At 31.8% G+C, this 20,563-nt stretch overlaps 1 protein-coding gene across 3 annotated transcripts; it reads right to left on the bottom strand.

Moving 5' to 3' along the window:
* Window positions 1-3,505: 3,505 nt before the first annotated feature.
* On the bottom strand, window positions 3,506-20,057 carry LOC146995098 (uncharacterized). Of its 3 annotated transcripts, none has more exons than XM_085825538.1 (5): window positions 19,987-20,057; window positions 17,338-17,537; window positions 13,459-13,638; window positions 6,268-6,403; window positions 3,506-3,704 (listed from the first exon to the last, which is right to left on the bottom strand). In XM_085825538.1, the coding sequence occupies exons 1-5, from the start codon at window positions 19,997-19,999 to the stop codon at window positions 3,607-3,609; spliced, it is 627 nt and encodes a 208-aa protein (XP_085681664.1). In that variant the 5' UTR covers window positions 20,000-20,057; the 3' UTR covers window positions 3,506-3,606. The 3 variants fall into 3 exon arrangements, with proteins under 3 accessions (XP_085681664.1, XP_085681665.1, XP_085681666.1); XM_085825539.1 differs by lacking the exon at window positions 19,987-20,057 and adding an exon at window positions 19,448-19,472; XM_085825540.1 differs by lacking the exon at window positions 19,987-20,057 and having other exon boundaries at window positions 13,459-13,651; window positions 17,338-17,470.
* Window positions 20,058-20,563: the final 506 nt, after the last annotated feature.

Below are 20,563 nucleotides of genomic sequence, written 5' to 3'. Positions count from 1 at the left end.
AGCTACCTTTCAAAGAGTTGGTTTCATTTTCGGACTTGTGCTCTTATTATAGGACTTCCATCAAAGATTTTGCTCATACAGCTAAGCCACTATTAAAGACGAAGAAAAATGCCATAGTCACGTGGTCGGCAGACATGACATTTGAAAGATTTAAAATGGCATAAATTCAAACACCCATCTTGAAATTTCCTGAAGCTCACGCCAAATAAGAAATCTCGGCAGATGCATCGGATGATACTTACATATTATATTATAGCAGCGACTTTGGTGCATTTGGTGAATTTTACGGAAGAAAAAAGAGCAGTTACGTTTTTCATAAAAAATTATATCTTGCATACATACTTATTATTACATAAATATTCTACATTTTAACTATATATTTATTCCAAAAGACAATCGGTAAACCGAGTTACAAACAGGTTTTTGTCAAACTATTAGTTGACAAGACATGAAATCAATGGCTGACAAGGAAACTATGGATTCATCACACAAACTTTTCCCCGGCCAGTGAGGAATTTCTGCAAAAACAAATGGACGGGTTCAAACAAATAAAGGTAAGTGAAATTTAAGTTATTTTCTTTGAATATTCAGTTGATGTTATCTCTCAGTACAACAGTTGCTATGTATGTTGAGTTTTACCTCAAATGAAGACAACCTAGATTTTATTCAGCAAGAGCTCTTTAATTTAATTATGCTTATTATCTCGTAGGATTTTATTTTTAGTATAAAAATGAAACTGATTATTATAACACGATACAGTCCAAGAGACTGTGTTAAAAATGTTTTTGGCATACTTGCAGAACAGATACTAGCAACGTACATTGCAATGCAAAGTGCAAACTGAGTAATTTTTTTAATGTACATGACTTTGAAATGCATTTTCATGAAGTATGTTTCATTATTTTGTAAAAGTAATGTGTTAACTATTTTTTTTTTTTTTTTTTTTTTTTTTTTTTTTTTTTAAAGCTAGCAGGTGATAATGATCTGAAGTAAAGTGAAAGCTAGCATAGTGAATTTACGCAGTTAAAAAGCTCTCCAGCAAACACATAAGATTTAATGATAAGTAAGCTTCGAACAGTAGTTACTGTCTTGAAATAGCAGTATGTTGCTGAGGTCTACTGTGTCTAAGTTATTAACATATAGGATTTGGGTTAGCAGGTAGTTATTGAAAATTGGGGACATTTTCACATGCATTTGTATGCAATGCTAGACAGCAGGGGTGAGAAATTGAGTTTATAGGAAACAAAAAGTTAAAAAGGTGATAAAGTTCCAAATGGGAAGTAGGAAAAATATGAAATGTGAAATATTTTGCTAAGCTATTTTTCCTTTCAGGTGCCTGAAAGGAGATAAGATTGAACTAAATGAAGATGACATGAAAATTTGTCTAAAAAAATTGAAACTGTAAAAATTGTAATTCAGTTTTAGGCATTAAACTTCATGATTGTAAAAGTTGGCTCACATTGTAGGTTTAAAATTTAAAAAAATCTCAGCAAGGTCATTAAAGACTTTGCTGCAATTACTTAAATTTTGATTAGAAAAAATATAGAGAATTTTATGTTTATTAGCAAGTTATTTTATAATTTCAGCCTCTACTATAACTTTTCCTCTTCAAATTCCTCACCAGAAGCAAATGAGTAGCCTGTATTTAAACTGCTTTGAATTTTAAAACAGAGTTTCTGAATTTTAAGACAGAGTATGTTTCTGGCATTGTGTGCATGCTACATGTTAGTTTCCTGCCAGCTCCGGTAGTTGTAGTTAGTTATTTGGCTTTGCGTTTTTCACTGTGAACATTTTAATTCGGATGCTCTGATAAAGTAATAAGCCAACTTCTAGTATAATAGTTAGTTGTGTAGTCTTTGACTACTGTTTCATGTTTAAATTTGACGGTTCTATTTAGTTTCATCATCATGAGCTGTGGTTATATTGTAGCATAAGAAAGTGCCTTTGTGTTATAAAATTTTTTAAATCAAATGTTTTATTGTAAACCTTTTGATGGCTTTGTCATTTTTTTTTCAGATATAATGCTAGTTTAGGGTTAGCTGACTAAATAACATTAACAGATGAAGTGAAATACTACAGTGTAAAAATATATCATACTTACTGGTTTTCGTCCCATTTGAATAACTCCTCCTTGGTGCATTTGCTTTTAATGTTTAAAGTGCATTTATCTTTAAATAAATATATATAATTTTTTCATTTAAAATGAAAGCTTTTTAAGAAGCAAATCGGTTCTTTCAACCACTGTTCATGCTAGTAATCTACCAAAATGAATTTAGCCATTCCATTCAAAGGCTAATTCAACAAATTATTAAAATTTTTGGTTCTTAAATAAAATTATAAATAAAGCAATAACAAATAAATCTTAAATAAAGTAAACTTATCTGTCAAAACAGGCAGGGGCAACCTGTATAACAAATTATTGAAATATTCATCAGCTTACGAAATTTTCACCAGGAAAATAAAATATGATATTCTCATGTCCTCTTAATACTACTGCATAATGTAATATATATCAAGGAGAAACTAAAAATTATTGCCTCTGATAATTAGATAAAATTTCAAAGCAAAACAGATGCAGGAAAAAGAAAAAAAAAAATATTTATTCATCAAAATAGCCACCCTGAATATTAGGTAACTTTTCTCAACATGACACAGGCTTATATATACCATGTCTGTGAAATATCCTCAGAAGTAAAAACTCTGGCTGACTTTCATTTTACCTAGTCATCTTTATGTATGTTTCATGCGTATGTTGTCTTCCAAAAAATTACTGACATGGATAAAGGCTTTGCAGGAAACCAGCAGGCAACAGACAATGATGTGACCAGCTTCGGCATATTGGACTGACTTCTCATCATATTAGCAAAAAATCCCGGAGCACACTGCTTTTATGACAGAAGATGAGTAACAGACAGAGAAAGAAGTTTTTTGCTGTCAGCCAGTTCGTTAGATTTTTATCTGATTAACATAATCGTCTTCCATAATTGATACAATCACACATAGATGGTTTCAGAAATAACACTGAACCTTTCTGAAATTCTGAACATATACAGGTGAAATTTTCATCAATAGCCCCTGATAAACCAAAACCATTAATGGAAATAACTAATTTCTTGGATTCTGAACCATTATCCTAGCAATCTGTCACTGAAACAGAATTTTTAAGGCACTTTTACAGATCATGATTTGTTATTATGCTATACTGTTTCCAGTTGCAATGTTTATTTTACAGTATGCTTTAAATATGTGCTGAGTTTGTATTTTACAATAAATATACTCAAATAACAATACCGTTCTTAGAAATAACTTTATATCATGACTCATGACACTTTAGATATATTATTCATCACAGTCTAGTATTTAAAATTCCTCAACATCGTTTAAAGTTATAAAAATTATAGTTTTATTAAAATATGGATTTTCATAAGATGAATATAATTTTAATGTTTTCTTCTTTAATAACAAATAATGACAAAAACTTCACATAATACATGAAATATTCCAGTGTTTTTGAAATTAAATTTATTTCTTGTATCAACTACAATGAAAAACATTGTCATTGACTGTATGTACAAATTTCTAAACCTACAATTTCCAGTTATGTGTTTATTTTCTATACCACATCTGAACACTATTCATTCTCTTTATCTTCTTTTGCAACTGAAGCACACCATACAGTAAAGCTTCTGCAGTAGGTGGACACCCTTAATATAAAAACAAAACCATTAATTGCATAAGGCAAACACAGCTTTCATTCTGAACTACATACAATTGTTAAAGCATTTTACTTCATTTTAAGAAGAATTACTGATATATTGAAGTATTACAAAATTTACATTTTGAACACAAAACTGCTCTTTTTTAACAGTAATTAATAGAAATTAAAATTTTTAATCTAATTAATGACTAAACATTATTTTAATAAAACAAGCACAAAACTTTTGAAAACAATCAAGTCTAATATATTAATCCCTTAAAGCAAAGAACATTGTGATAAAAATGAAACAAAACAAATATTTACACTGCTTGACATTGAAAATGCAACACCAAGAAAGACTGGCCAGAAAGTGATGAAATTTGGGAAAAAAACAGAGATAGCAAGCAGCAATAAGTGATCTTTATTTCAAAATGATAGTCAGAATACAGAGCGAGAACAGCGTCGGCTCAGTAGGATGTAGGACCACCGTGGACAGTGATGCACGAAGAAACACATCTAGGCATAGAGTCAATAACAGTGCGGATGGTGTCCTAGAGGATGGCTCTCCATTCCCTTTCAACCATTTGCCACAGTTCGTCTTCTGAACGAAGCAGGGGCAGAGTCTGCAATTATCGTCCATTCACATTCCACACATGTTCGATTGGTGACAGGTCAGGAGAGTACGGTGGCCAGGGAAGCATCTGTATACCTTGCAGAGCATGTTGGCAGATGCGAGCACTGCGTGGTCGGGCGTTATCCAGCTGAAAAATTACATTAGGCAGCCCCTGAAGGTAGGGGATTGCCACCAGCTTCAGTACATTATCCAAGTATCGTTGGGCCGCCATAGTGCTCTGAATACAAACTAAAGGTGACGTGGAATCGTAGGCAATAGTGCCCCAAACCATTATGCCACGTCATCATGCGGTGGGGTGTTCCACAGTTACTGCCGGATTAGATCTGTCTTCACATCAACACGACACACGTTTGCGGCGACTGTCACTGAGTAAACAGAAGCGTGACTCATCTGAGAACATGACGTTTCGCCATTCTGTCATCCACATCGCTCCAGTCCGGCACTAACGTTCTAAGCTTTGGCGTGGGGTCAATGACAGTGTTCTTAACAGAGGTGGTGAGTGTAGGCCACGTTCAACCAATCGACCGGGAATGATTCTGGTTGACACGGGAACATCCAAGGTATCTTGCACATGCTGCAAAATCATGGTACAAGTGACTTGTGGAATCGCCACAGCTTGTCGGCGGATGCGTCGATCCACACGTGCTGATGTCACTCTGGCTGCACCTGCACCCTTCCTTCTTCCCACATTTCAAATTAAGTTCAATTAATTAACCCAAATTAAAAAAAAGTAATAATAAAATTCACTAAAAAATACAATGTGCGCATTTAAAGAGCCATCAAGAATCCTGCGAGTCAAGAACATGCATTTTGCCTTCTGCTTATATAATCAAAATCCAAATGCATGTCAACCATCTTTGTCTCAATTCAAGTAAAAGATAAATGTAGAAAGTCTACATATATTTCAGATCCTAAGGACATAACACCATCTTGTGCCAAAAATATTAATTTCTAAAATGTTTCAATAATCTGACACAAATAGATGACAGGCAAGAGTGAACAAGAAAATGCTCTGCCGTGCTGGTATACCACCCAGGAAATGAATGCTCTTCATGCTGGCACACCTGCACGATACTGAGTGTAATTATTATATAATTTAAAAAAAAGTTAAATTATTCTTATCATCTGAATGTTTACTCAAGAAATAAGAACAAATCACTATCATAAAACAGTATGAATCTTTATGTAAATATATTTCTAAGACCTCAACAAATTTTAATAATAAAAGCATAGGAAAAGGATTATGAGAATACACGGAAGAAAACATTCTGCTTTATACTGAACAAATACAGTAAAAAGTCCGTAATCCAGAAGTCCAAGATCTCAAAGCCACAAACTTACACATGCACGTAAGCGTTTACGCATGCGCGTAAAGCGTTTACCCATGCGCGCTTCCAATAGTGAAGAAAGTGACAGAGAGGTTATTGAAAATGAAAAAAAAAATTTCGATTGACAAGTTAGTCGGTATTTTCGACACAGCAATTACAGGACTTGAACAGTGGAACTTTGTAACTGAACAAGAAATTATACTTGTTTATAGAATTAAAGACAAAGTATTAGCACAAAAAACGAAGCAACTTAAACAACTTACATTGAAAGAAATGTTTAATAGAGTAAACAAATAAATATTAACCTTTTGTAAATTTTGATACCCTTTAGATCATAATTGCTCTTTATTTCATAAATTACGGTTTCATAATTTTAATTGTGTAATTTCTGCATGCCATCTTACCAGACTTAAATTAATGATCTATAATCCGGAGAAACCCCTAATCCTGAATAGCAGAAGTCCCGACAGGTCCGGATTATGGACTGTGTACTGTACTAATTTGGTCAATATTGACTTAAGTTCTCATTTTGAAAAGAGATGCTTTCCTATTTGTACTGATACAGAAAAAATATATATATACACACAAGAGCACAGCTGTTATATTACCTGGTACATATATGTCCACTGGTATTATACGATCACAGCCTCTAACCACAGAATATGAATAGTGATAATATCCTCCTCCATTAGCACAGCTTCCCATAGAAATAACCCACCTAGGTTCAGACATCTGATCATAAATCTAGAACAAAGTACACATACATAAATAAAAATGACTAAATGATTAATTTTGGCAAATGTAAGATGAACAGTATTGATTTAAACATACTGTAATAAAGAAATTATTATGTGGAAAACAGTGCAAATGAATCATACTGTCACCAATTAATTTCAGAAAAAAATTAGTGCACATTTCCAGCTTTCCAGATAGTAGCAATGTAATAACATAAAGTTAATTAACATTACTACTGAAAATACAAATTTGGTGGGGAAGTTTATAATCACATGATTTGAAACAGAGTCCAGTTCAGGTGCTTTCTTTGGTTTGAGATTATCTATAGATTTGCTAAGCTGTGAAAGTGAAGTATATTGTAATTCTCTCTTAAAAAGGGAGTTATGGAATCTTTCAATAATATCTTGTGGCAAGGTAGTTGTGTTATTTGAAAAAATACCTTCATTATAGGGTGTAAATTGCATTTGGAGATTGTCAACAATAAGTTCGACTTTTTCCGTGTCTGTGTGAGCCTCTACTGCATCCACAGCTTAACGGGATGAGTATTTTTTGTTTATCTGGAAGATGCATGCCAAAGAGTGTTGTCATTGGTTATTATGAACTGAACATATTCTTTGTATCGTGACTGGTAGATACGGTCACATGATGTCTTGATCTTATTCTGGAGAGTACAAAACTGAATTTTAAAGTCAGGATTCCTAGCTTGTTTGCCAAATTCTTCCTACTTTATTTTTCTTAAAAATTTTGGACCTAATCTTGGGATGTAATTTAGAAACACTTGAGCAAAAAGGTGGATTTTGATACTTTTTAAAAAGTATTTGTTAAAATGGAAGTTAAGTGATCAACTGCAGTATCAGTATCATTACTGAATTTAATTTAAAGGGGGGCATAGTTTTATCATTAAGCTTAAATCGAAAATTGTCTCAATTTGGCACCTACTACTAACTTATATCCCTGACGTCAACCTGGCAAATATTTGTTTATTATTTTTGATCTCATCACAACATGACACAACACATGGCAGCTTGAGGAATAACTCATGCAGCAATTGATAATAGCAAGTGAATACCAAACAACAAGATTACTTTTTATGCTGACATTACCCTTGGCAATGATTACAGACTTCAACTAATTATACTGGAAAGGTTTGAGCGTGTTGACAAGGACAAATTTAACAGATATATATATTTTTTTTTCATGTGAAAAAAAATAGATTTTACAAATAATACTCATAGGCCAATCATTTAATACTATTTAAATTGAGAATATCTGTTATTTAGATAAGCTCAGAACTAGTGCCAGTGCTGGTGCAGCCACAACAGCTGGCAGAATTTAAGGGAGGTAATATTTTTAGAATTTAGACAAGCATTGAGCAACAAAATTAAGTGATGACAAAAATCTTTAAAATATAACGAAAATACTGGGATGTAAATTAGAGGTAAAAAAATTTTTAGAATTTAGGGAGATGTTTTACAGCAGAATTTTGGACCTACAGAAACTGCACCAAGCTACAAAATGTCTAATGCCAGCCTTGGAAAAGCCTCACGTATATGTGGGAATTTATTTATTTGAGACTTATGTATACAGGAAATAGCATAAGTATATTACACAATCAAAGTAATATAATCCATGCTTAATTTCGTAAACATGTCACAGATTAATTTCGTAAACATGTCACAGAAGCAAGATAAAATTTAGCCAAAAAACATGTCTTCAATAGGCAATCTCATTGTACATCACCAGCATACAGTAGATGCTAGCTAGGCTTTATGATAATAGCTGCAAATTTGAAAGTTTTAGATACTGAAAACAATAAGTGAAATTTTCCAATTAATGGAATTTGTGAAGAAACATAGAGAGGTGGTAATAAATGAAAATGATATAATAGAAGTCTTTCATTGTAATGACAATACCCCAATCATCAGTCAACTAACAGATAGTAAAATCTGTAATACAGTCTAAATCTAGAAAGTATTGCTACCAACAGCAAAAAGTAACAGAGAGGTTGTTTAGAAAGAAAACATTTTGATTGATAATTTACTGGGAATTCTTGATATGGCAATTACAGGACTTGAATAATAGAACTTTGTAACTGAAAAAGAAATTAAGTCAATATATAGAATTAAAGAGGACAAGGGAGAAGCACAAGGGAAGGGGGAGGAAGCAAATTAAAAAACTTACACTGAAAAAAAAAAAAAAATGTTTGATAGAGCTAATAAATAAACACTTTTTTTTTTTTTTTCTTAAGGTCATAAAATGCTCCACCATTTCATATTTTTAATTTTGCAATTTCTATTTGTCATCTTACTTGGACTTCATACTATTGTTAGGATAACATTTTAACTAATTTTGAAAACTACATCATTTTTTGCATTTTCTAAATTCTTTTTCATCAATCAATTTAACCCTTTAACACACGTGGTATTAATTTTATAATTTTTTTAACTAAAAACTCTAGAAACTGAATATTATGATCCTAGAAACAAATAATATATGTATTAAAAAAAATCTACTCTTGTCCATTGTTCTGTGGGTGGTGGTTGCACTGTGAAACTAGCATGCGTCTTGGACTTTGAAACTTACTGAAGTAGTAGGAGAAAAATTTACCTTTTTCCGTGTGTGTTTTCAATAAATGACAAAGTTTGCAAATTAAAAAAGAAAATTATGTAAGAATTGCACGATATGTAAATTTTTTACATTATTTTACAAAGTAAATCATCAGAAAAAATAAAAAAATAAACATTTATGTAATTTTCTTATAGCAGTGAAAATATATGTATCTACATAAAAAGGACATTTGGAAAGTGGATTAAAAAAAGTAAGGATAAAAAAAACTCAGTTTTTTTTTTTTTTTTTTTTAAATTTCAAAGAACAAATTTTTTTTGCGACACTGTTCAAAGCATGTTTTGGCTTTTTGGTACATGCATAGACACACATTGCACATTTCGCACATGTATCTTGTTCTATGAGGTTTATTCCTTGCGCTACAAAATGCACATTGCCTGGATGTAAATTTCACTGGTATATGTCCAGCATTATTTAGTTTCTCTTCATCTGGCACATGAAATTTGTGGTTTTTTTATGTTAACGGGGAAAGGGCTTTGTCTTTTTGGCTTTGGTATGGATGATTAATTTCTCATTCATATTCATTTTATTCATATTTTTTCCCAAAATATTTAGAAAATATTTTTAATTTAAATAAAACTTTTATGCGATTACTATTTTTAATTATAGCAAAGTATATTTACATTGAATTTAAACAACAAGAAATAATTTATAAAATCACAATATTAGCTTGGGAAGAAAGTGGGGTCAGAGAAAAATCTCTGGAAAAGAAAGATCTTTTCTCTGGGCAAGTGCATATATTGTTTAGTAATAAAATAACTCTGTGGTTTCAAAGCCCCTTATCTATATCCAGGTAAAAATAAACATTCCTACTATTTGAAAAGCAGTGAACGCCATTGTGAAGAGAAGTGGTTTCAAAGCACGACCAGCCTCTAGAAGATTGTGAGCTCTAGTGACTCAGTGGTCACGCCCTGAAACCACAAAACAAATGCCATAAATTTAGATTCGTTTTTGATACATACAAATTAATTATTGCTATTTTTTATTGCTTATGATAGAAATCATGATGTGCGACGAATAACTTTTGAAAATTAAAAAGTTGTTTATATTAATAAAAGGAAGTTGTCTCATAGAAAACGAATTTTAAAAGGATCCGATTTGAAATACTAAGACCTAAAACATGTATGATTCTGCAGCCATTTTGTGTCATTTAGAGGTAAAAGATCAGTAATGACTTGATTTTCACTCAAAACTTTTGTAAAGAAGAGGAGGAAAAAAAATCAAAAATTGGTGGTTTCAAAGTGCGACCACCGTGCGTGAAAGGGTTAAGATAACTTACTTTATTCTCACTTGCATATATATAAATTCAACAGTACAACAGAGACCTAACAAAGCACATTAAAAACAGGCTTAAATACATACATCTGAACACATTAAAAGGTACTGCGTTACAAATTTAGGTACTTGCATATTTTCTCATCTACCATTTCGACAAATAAAAAACTGTTACCAAACAGTTCAATTTAGCACCAATAAAGGATAAACATATTACAATCACTCACGTGGTCTTTCTTAGGCTTTACATAACCCTGATTATTTCACAATAAGCCAGCATGGATGTATATAACCTGGTTTGCTTTTGATCTGCAATCATTTTGGACTCTCCAAAGGCCTAGGAAACTAATTAATTATGAGCTGCAGGATTTTAACATTTTAATCATCAATATAATTTTGTAGATTCTGTAACTAGCATGCATGCTAAAAAAGTTGAAAGAGTCAGGCTCAGAAAAACAGTGCAGTAAATAAAAATAAACACTATGTGACGGCACAGTTCCTTTAAGATTCTTACTTAAATTAATATAACTGGTGTCAAACACAAAGATGATGACTTTTGTTGCTATTTTAAATATCATTAGCGATTTTTGGGTGGCTAGAATGACTGGTATAAGTTTTAATAAACTGAAAAGTTTGAATTCATTGTCAGATAGCTTCAAAGCTTGAGATCATATTCATTTAATTCCTTTAGTTCTTTCTGATAATCTGTATCCTCCTGAAAACCAATTAATTATCAAGCAGTTATTGCCAAAATAGAAAAATCCATCACATCACCATAATGCACTTCAGGAACCCAAATATGCAAGACCCACAGCAGACCAGTGCAAATTTTTATTTACAACTTGAACAATCATTTTTTTTTAAATTTGTGTTTCTACATTAAGTACATTTGATATTTATGTATTATCATGATAAATTGACCATGAAAATCTTGCGAAGCAGCACAATTTAGTGCCAGTCATGGATAAACATGATGTAACGGCACACTTAAAATGTGTGTGCTTTGATTGATGTAACCCCATTATTTGTTGAAAAGCTACATTTTGTTTTTATGAACAAGAATATAAAATTAACTGGGTACTTTTTCATTTTGCCGGTGCAAATCTCGCCAAGCAGACTTTATTGGCGACAGCACACGGCATACACATAAAACATATTAACAAATGTTAGTTCTAAGAATTTTTTATTTTGAAGGCATAAACATTTTAATATCGTTTAAAATTTTGTAAAAAGGCAATAAATAAAGACAATAAATTTGTAAAACAAAATTAATTTAAGAATTTACTATGCTTTCATGGTACAGCATCCTGAATCACCAGTTCATATCACATGACTCCAAGTGATCTCATCTCACATAAACTAAGCTACAAAAATCTAATTCTCTCATTAATTTCAAGTTATCCAGTTATTAGTTCATTCTACATTAATTTCAAGTTAAATCTTAATATGGAATAGAAGTTTAAATGCAAGAATCATTTTTATTCGTATGAATGCCTTACTAAAAAATTATGTAAAACTGCAGTTCTTTACTTCGCTAGTGCATTCGCATTAGAACTGATGAATTTAACAATTCACTTTGCCTTTTCTGTATTTTCGCCTTCGGATGAGCGGTGTGATTGCATCCTAATTGACTTAACTATCGCGAATGGCCATAGGGTATAAAATTGAATTATCTGGTAAAAATTCTATGCAATTTTATGCCAGTATTGAAAGAAACAATCTGATAAGAAATGGCTGCAACTTGTTTTGAAAATGAGGCATAAAAGGTTACCAGTGAGGATATTCCGTTTGGCATCGGTAGTACATTTTCGGCGACTTTATCGCTTGCGCCAGCAAACGGAAAAGTACCATTAACAGTTATCGCTGTATTTTTTCTTTGCATTTGAAAAAAAATATTCAAATTTGGGACCTACCTTCTGCAAAACAGAAAACAGTGGATTATTTTTAAAGCCATGAGATTTTACCATAAAAATGTACATATTAATGCACACAATACGGTCTGCTAGTTATGGCTGAAAAACATAAAGTCAGTGAATTAATTAGACATGGGAAATTGTTGCTAATAGCATTCTGAACAGTGCTTCTGGTGAAATTAGAGGGTCTAATAAAACAGCAAAAACCAATAGAAGCCTTTTTAAAGAAGCACAAAAATAAAGATGGTCGAATACTGACTCTATATTAAATAAGGTAGATCAGTTCCTTCAGAATTTATTAGGATCAACTGCTGCAACCATTTTAGTCTCAGCTAGCTGTCATGGTTCAATAGTAGCCAACTTTCACAGTCAATGGGATAATACACAAGTATCATATATTTTTCTTCCTTGAAAGGAATAGTAATGGGATTGTGCAGTTTATCAGCTTGCATTTCTTTAGAAATCTAACATTCTATCCAATATTTTGTTTGGCAGAGAATGCATAGAATGCAAAAATTTGCATTCCATGAAACTGTACTTTCTAAACAAAGCATCTTAATTGCTGTACGGTTTACAGATTAAAATTTATATGCGATACCCCAAATTTTTTGCAGTTTACTGTTTTTTGTTTTTTTTTTTCTTTCTTTCTTTTTCTTTTAAAGCGAAAACAGATCACTGAGTACATGTGGAGAAAAACACCATGCACAAATACCAAATTTGTGTAATTCTCTGATATTTTTTAAGGGAAAACAGATTGTTGTACTAAGAACAATAGCATATTGAAATTTACATAAGGATTTCTTGAAAAATGTAAATATTTTATTTTAGATGTTTCTTGCTTTTTAAATTTTATTGATTTATTGTTCTTTTATGGAAGTCGTAGTGAGCCACCATTTTTCAAAATGCTGTTGCCTTTAGCATGGTGAAAAATTTGCTGCCAATCAATTGACAACTTCTCAAAAGGGGTTGTGAAAGTATTTTCTTTTTATATACTGTATCTATAATTTGTACCTTTTGATAATGTAATTGAATAAATAGAAATATGTTATTATCTAACTAAATAAAGAATTGTCTGCTTCCTGCAAAATTAAGCTTAAATGAATGGCACAAGTTTGGCAGGATCTCTGCCAGCTTTCATGACGATGAGACACAATCCTTGCAGTTAATGAGAAACAGATAAATACTCAAATTTATTTCAATAAATTCCATATATCATTTAAAAGATGATATTAAAAATTCATATATACTAACCTTTCTTAACGCAGGAGCCATTTTGTTTGTAAGCGTTCCAGCAACAATAATCACATCGGACTGTCTTGGACTGGCTCTAAAAACTACACCAAATCTGTCCATATCATAACGTGGGGCTGCCATATGCATCATTTCTACAGCACAACAAGCAAGTCCAAAAGTCATTGGCCACAGTGAGTTCTGAAAAAGAAAACTTTAATTTTCACAGTTTATTTTCAGAAAATTACATGTTTTTTATATTTTCATATTTTTTCAGCATTTAAAGTATAATTAATTAAATGGAAGCATTAAAATTTAGATTTATATATATATACTATATATAAATAAAAAACTTCAGAATGCCTTATAATTGTCACAATGCCTCTCTGATAGCATTTAAAAATGTTGGCAGAAAAATAAAACTTTTCAGAAGTATCAGTGCCTATCATTTTTCATATAATTATTTCTATATATGAATTTAAAAAAAAAAAAAAAAAAAAAAAAAAAAATTTTCTACTTTTTTTTTTTTTTTTTACTAAAAAAAAGGTGCTTGTTCTGACAGTATTAATACTGGAAATGATTCATCTCCAGAATTAATGAAATGGAAAAGAATAAAGAAATTTTTAATCTGTAAATTGAGAAGTAAATTCAGTATTAAATTTTCTTTGACAATGGAGATTTTTCATAATTTTTGAAATGTGTTCTTCTCCAAGTAAGTGCTAACTTGTGACCAATTAACTAAAATCACCCACATTGGCAATTCGTACTCTGTTTGATTCATAGCATCACAGACTTTCACCAACTGCAACATGAATACAAGCAAAATTTCCACATAAACTTTTCCCAAAATATCTCTCATTAGGCTCAAATCCTTCAAAATAATCAACAAATCGATCACTATTCAGAATGACATTCTTAACCACTTAATTAATCAAGTAAAGTACACATTTAGGTTAATCTTTGTATTATTGTAACTTGGCGATTTTTTGGCGACCAACCCTGCTACAGCAACCTGCATGTTTTTGTTTGGACGCCATTTTGTTTTCACAAAGTAAAGGCAAGTTTTTTTTTTTTTTTTTTTTTTTAAATCAACATTTTTTTCCCCATCAATCTGCTAGCCGAATTACACTTATGCTAGAACTGTTGTGTAGAGAATTTGTCTGATAGCGGTATAAAAACTAGGTGAATGATTTTCTGATTTATGGAAATTTTAATTTTATTTGATTCTGAATTATTTATTTTAAGGCTTTAATTTTGGGGAAAAACAGATGCTTCTGGGAATATTATTTAGTTTAAAAGAATATTATTTATTTTCTTTTATTTGCAAATTTTGTACAAGCTTTGATTCATTGTGAAAGAAGCAGGGAAAGGGAAGCAATTTTTTTGCCAAGTCATAATTTCGCGCGCTTTGTCCTTTAGAATGTTCTAGAAGGATTTTCATTGTTAGTTGACCTTAAGAGAGGAAGTACGTGACAGAAAGGTCAAAGGTTGCTACTTGTCTTTCAACGTAAGTCATTCAGGTTTTTGGCGATTGAGGGTCCGGTTGTTGGCTAAGTGAAGAAGGGCGCGCATGCGCGATCACCCTTATTTCCGCATTCAGGGGTTGAAAACAAAAATTTTGCCAAAATTAAGGGGGCGATAAGTGAAGCCATAGTGGGAGCCCGCGTTTGTGAAGGAGACGAAGGAAATTCGAGTTGGGATCACCGACTGACGGGCTTGCTGGACTTTTGGACGTTGCTCTTGAGGCTTGCTTGAAGGCGGTGGAAGGGATGTAGTTTACGGAGGGAGATGTTTTCCGGTGGGGAGCGGCAAATATGCTCCCCGGCCGCGTTTTGGTTAAGAGGCGAGACTTACTGACTGGCGTGTGGAACTTACTTTGGACGTTACTCGTGAAGCTTGCTCTTGGGATGAGCAAGAACAGGCGAGCCATAATTGCCTAGAAAAACTTTTCTGGCCGGAAGCTGCAAACACGCTCCCTTGCCGCGTTCTGGTAAAAAGGCGAAATTATGAACCAGTCACCTGCGTGTTGACTTAAGACTTTCAAGACCAAGCGGATAGCAGTGCTCCTGTTTCTGTTTTACAGACTTGAAAAAAAATGCTTCGTCATTATGAACCAGCTACCTGCGTGTTGACTTAAGACTTTCAAGACCAAGCGGATAGCAGTGCTCCTGTTTCTGTTTTACAGACTTAAAAAAATGCTTCGTCATTATGAAAACCAGTTACCTGCGTGTTGACTTAAGACTTTCAAGACCAAGCGGATAGCTGTGCTGGGCAGCAGTGCTCCTGTTTCTGTTCTACAGAGGTAAAATAATGTCGACATTATGAGAACCAGTGTAAAGATGAGCCCCGCCGACGTCAACGCTTATTAGGATACGAGTCCTCCACTTCAAGATGTCCACCCAAGTTAAGTTCTATTTTTTTGTGTTTGAACTTTAAGTAAGTTTTCAATAACTTTTCTTAGAATGTAAAAACAACGTCGAATCTTAAATTAATTCTCAGGCCTTAAATTGTTTCCCTTTCCCCTTTTAAATTACCAGACAAACCTTAAGTTTTTTTTTATATATGAATTTAAATGAAAAAAAAAGGGTAAATGACAAATTGATGACTTCTCCTTAGACTCTCAGATGAGGTTAAGATTTTTTTTTATTGTGATGTAATTGAATAAACGGATATTTAATCTGGAAACCTATTACAGTATGTTTTTTTTATATATTTAATATGTTTTTCCTATGTTTTCGATCCTCTCACGGCGCGGTCCCGGGATGCATTTTTTCACAACGCAAAATGCTTTACCGTTTCACTATACGATCACTAAAAGTTTGGGTAATTAGCAAAAATTCTTAAGAGTTTAGTTTCCTCCCTAAGAGGAAGTAGAAACCTTTCATGGCAAGTAGTTTCTTATTTAACAATGGTACCTTGAAGTAAAGCTATTTAACCTTGGTGCCGAAACTTCTATTTAACAGAACTTTTATGGAACAAAAGTGCTTAATCATGATGAAGATTAGGTGCGAAATTGGGAGAAAGTGCAGAATCGCAAACTGCTTGCCACGTTTTTAAGAATTTCACATACACGGTAACCATATACACGTCGACCCATTTTCACTTAAAAAAGCATCCCAGATTTTCACAAAAATGGCATTGCGCACACTCTTGACTTTATCCATGTACACTGCTAAATTCCTAGCTAGTAACCTTTATCACCTTACTAAAATGTCGCCAAACTACCTGTTACCATATTCCAAAGATTAGCCCACATTTATTTCAAAACTGACCGATTTAAAAATTTTACTTATGCTGGAACTTTTATGGAACAAAAGTGCTTAATCATGATGAAGATTAGGTGCGAAATTGGGAGAAAGTGCAGAATCGCAAACTGCTTGCCGCGTTTTTAAGAATTTCACATACACGGTAACCATATACACGTCGACCCATTTTCACTTAAAAAAGCATCCCAGATTTTCACAAAAATGGCATTGCGCACACTCTTGACTTTATCCATGTACACTGCTAAATTCCTAGCTAGTAACCTTTATCACCTTACTAAAATGTCGCCAAACTACCTGTTACCATATTCCAAAGATTAGCCCACATTTATTTCAAAACTGACCGATTTAAAAATTTTACAAAAAGTTTTAATCGTTTATATGATTTCACAGACTTTTTTTACCTATTTAAAGAAAGGTTAAAAATGAAGTAAAGCGTGCATACTACAAGGAACAGAATTAAATTCACTAATTTACTAGGATTAAATTTTGTTAGAATTTACAATAATTCAACTAACATTTAAAAAATATACAAATTGCAAGTCCTGCTTTGATAATAATACAATTTTAAAGAACTGAAAGTATAAATAAAAAATAATTTCCAAATGAGAAAAATTCTTTGAGTTTCATGACAAACCTTTCTTGCCCAGTTGAGAAGATCATCAACACGAGCCATTGCATACTCAAATTTACCAGTAGTATTTTGGAAAGGAGAATATGGCTTTCTTTTAACTGGAACATTCTCTTGCGTCTGAGGGACAGTACTTTGTGCTCTTGCACTATTCTGCACGAAAACTTTTGAGACTATACTCTGCCCGAACCTTCCTTTTGCCAAAACTGTAAAATACATATAATTTAGTTCCCACTAATTAATAACAGTACATTTTAAAATTTATACTGATAAATATATAAGACTTATAACAACTCTGAGATAAGGAACAGACTTATAAATGAAATAACTTCTGATTTATATATTTCCAACAAAGACTGCACAATACTTATTGTCTTCAAATTAAAAGTTTATCTAGGAAATACAAATTTAAAATAAGCAAAACTCATGGAACAAAAGCTTACACAAAAAGTTAAAGCTTACACAAGCTTTAACTTTTTGTGTAAAAGTATAAAAGTTAAAGCTTACACAAGCTTTAACTTTGCTGAGGGAAGGACAAAACAAACTGCACGCTACCCTAGGCTATTTTTAATGTTTAAAAAAGAAAATATTAAATAATTAAAATGAATTACCAACAGCCCAGTCAAAATTAAATTTTGTATAATTGCTGTCCTACATTACATAAATAGATTATTTAATAAATTATTCATATAACACATTAAAAAGTATAAAATTACACCAAGAATTTCACTGTTTAAAAATTAAAGTAATGATAAACGGTATTTTTACAACAACCATTATGAAACTATTTCATTTAAATATTTATTCGATTTATGTTACTTTTAAGGCATTCTTTGAACGATATAAATTTCATACTGTATTAATACTATTTTCCTATTCAGAATTTTACATCCATTAAAAAGACTGCAGGTGGGAAAAATAAATAAAAAAATAATCCAACAAAGACTGCACAATACTTATTGTCTTCAAATTAAAAGTTTATCTAGGAAATACAAATTTAAAATAAGCAAAACTCATGGAACAAAAGCTTACACAAAAAGTTAAAGCTTACACAAGCTTTAACTTTTTGTGTAAAAGTATAAAAGTTAAAGCTTACACAAGCTTTAACTTTGCTGAGGGAAGGACAAAACAAACTGCACGCTACCCTAGGCTATTTTTAATGTTTAAAAAAGAAAATATTAAATAATTAAAATGAATTACCAACAGCCCAGTCAAAATTAAATTTTGTATAATTGCTGTCCTACATTACATAAATAGATTATTTAATAAATTATTCATATAACACATTAAAAAGTATAAAATTACACCAAGAATTTCACTGTTTAAAAATTAAAGTAATGATAAACGGTATTTTTACAACAACCATTATGAAACTATTTCATTTAAATATTTATTCGATTTATGTTACTTTTAAGGCATTCTTTGAACGATATAAATTTCATACTGTATTAATACTATTTTCCTATTCAGAATTTTACATCCATTAAAAAGACTGCAGGTGGGAAAAATAAATAAAAAAATAATCCAACAAAGACTGCACAATACTTATTGTCTTCAAATTAAAAGTTTATCTAGGAAATACAAATTTAAAATAAGCAAAACTCATGGAACAAAAGCTTACACAAAAAGTTAAAGCTTACACAAGCTTTAACTTTTTGTGTAAAAGTATAAAAGTTAAAGCTTACACAAGCTTTAACTTTGCTGAGGGAAGGACAAAACAAACTGCACGCTACCCTAGGCTATTTTTAATGTTTAAAAAAGAAAATATTAAATAATTAAAATGAATTACCAACAGCCCAGTCAAAATTAAATTTTGTATAATTGCTGTCCTACATTACATAAATAGATTATTTAATAAATTATTCATATAACACATTAAAAAGTATAAAATTACACCAAGAATTTCACTGTTTAAAAATTAAAGTAATGATAAACGGTATTTTTACAACAACCATTATGAAACTATTTCATTTAAATATTTATTCGATTTATGTTACTTTTAAGGCATTCTTTGAACGATATAAATTTCATACTGTATTAATACTATTTTCCTATTCAGAATTTTACATCCATTAAAAAGACTGCAGGTGGGAAAAATAAATAAAAAAATAATTACGTAATCCCATCTCTTTGGTGTTAGATGGTCGACTGGTGATATAACAAGAATACACGCAATACAGCCTCCGAAAAAACTGAGCCCGAAACAATATATTTTACTGATTCCACAAGAAAAGAAAAAATTTTTTATCTCTACCTATTTACTTCTTGTATAATAAATTTTCATTATAAGTTTACCTCACATCCCCCCTAAAGGTTATAAGGATTTGACATATGAAGGTTATTGAAAGGTTTATTTCACCATACTCAAGTAAACTTGTAGCTACTATGCTTAATTCTTTAAAAAAATCTTTAAGAAAACTGATTTATTGGTTGCGAGAGTTAATATCGTATACATGTACGATTATCAAGATCAAAACATATAACAGGTAAACACCCAATGAAAGATATATAAGCAGCTCAGAATTAGATTCGATTACTTATAAACTTTATCAGTAAGAAAAGTTTTATAAATATCACTTTTTCATTTAATTTTCAATCAAATATATTTGTATTATTACATAAAAAAACATAGCCCGTAAATACATCTCGACTTACTGGTAGCCGCCATATTGGCAATTTTACAATTATGGTTATGGTTACAGTTAAATGGATTTGTTTACTACAGGAGAAATATTTTTTATGTTATAATAATATGCCAAAACGTACTTAGGCTAACTAGCTAGGATGAGCTAGGGTAAGAGTATCTTTATGTGTAACATTCTGAGGCAATCTATCATACACGTTAAGCACGAGGAAAAACATGAAAACATTTTTTTTTTCTTGTTATCACCTTTCGTTGACAATTGTGAGGGTGGGATATTCTACAGAGAACAGCCTTGATGGCGCCAATTTGGCTCCTTTAACGACGTGGGCGATATTTTATTATGTCAACGGAAGTAAATATCATGTGAAGAATCGCAGCTAAGGATAAGAGGAAAATATATGGGGAAAAGCGGGATTAAGAAGACTCCTGATGAGAAGATAGCGTCACCTCGTGTAAGGCTACTATAAAGGGTATCTCTAGTAGCTCTAACCTCGTGATTTCAATTAATATCGCTGATTGGATGAGCCTCGTGACGCACACATAGGGATAAATAGGGCTTCTGCTCAAGGTACGAAGAGAAACGCTTGT

Source organism: Stegodyphus dumicola, chromosome 10, assembly GCF_044657685.1.
Source record: "Stegodyphus dumicola isolate Sdum_Otavi_A_Nest chromosome 10, ASM4465768v1".
Taxonomy (NCBI): domain Eukaryota; kingdom Metazoa; phylum Arthropoda; class Arachnida; order Araneae; family Eresidae; genus Stegodyphus; species Stegodyphus dumicola.
Note: the sequence above shows the minus strand (reverse complement) of the source record. Positions and strands in the feature narration are given on the sequence as shown.

Coding starts and splice junctions, on each gene's coding strand:
- LOC146995098 (XM_085825538.1), bottom strand. Junction 13,639..17,337: donor TTCTCAACTGGGCAAGAAAG/GTTTGTCATGAA, acceptor TTTCTTTTTCAG/AACTCACTGTGGCCAATGAC. Junction 3,705..6,267: donor AGTGGACATATATGTACCAG/GTAATATAACAG, acceptor TTTTATATTAAG/GGTGTCCACCTACTGCAGAA.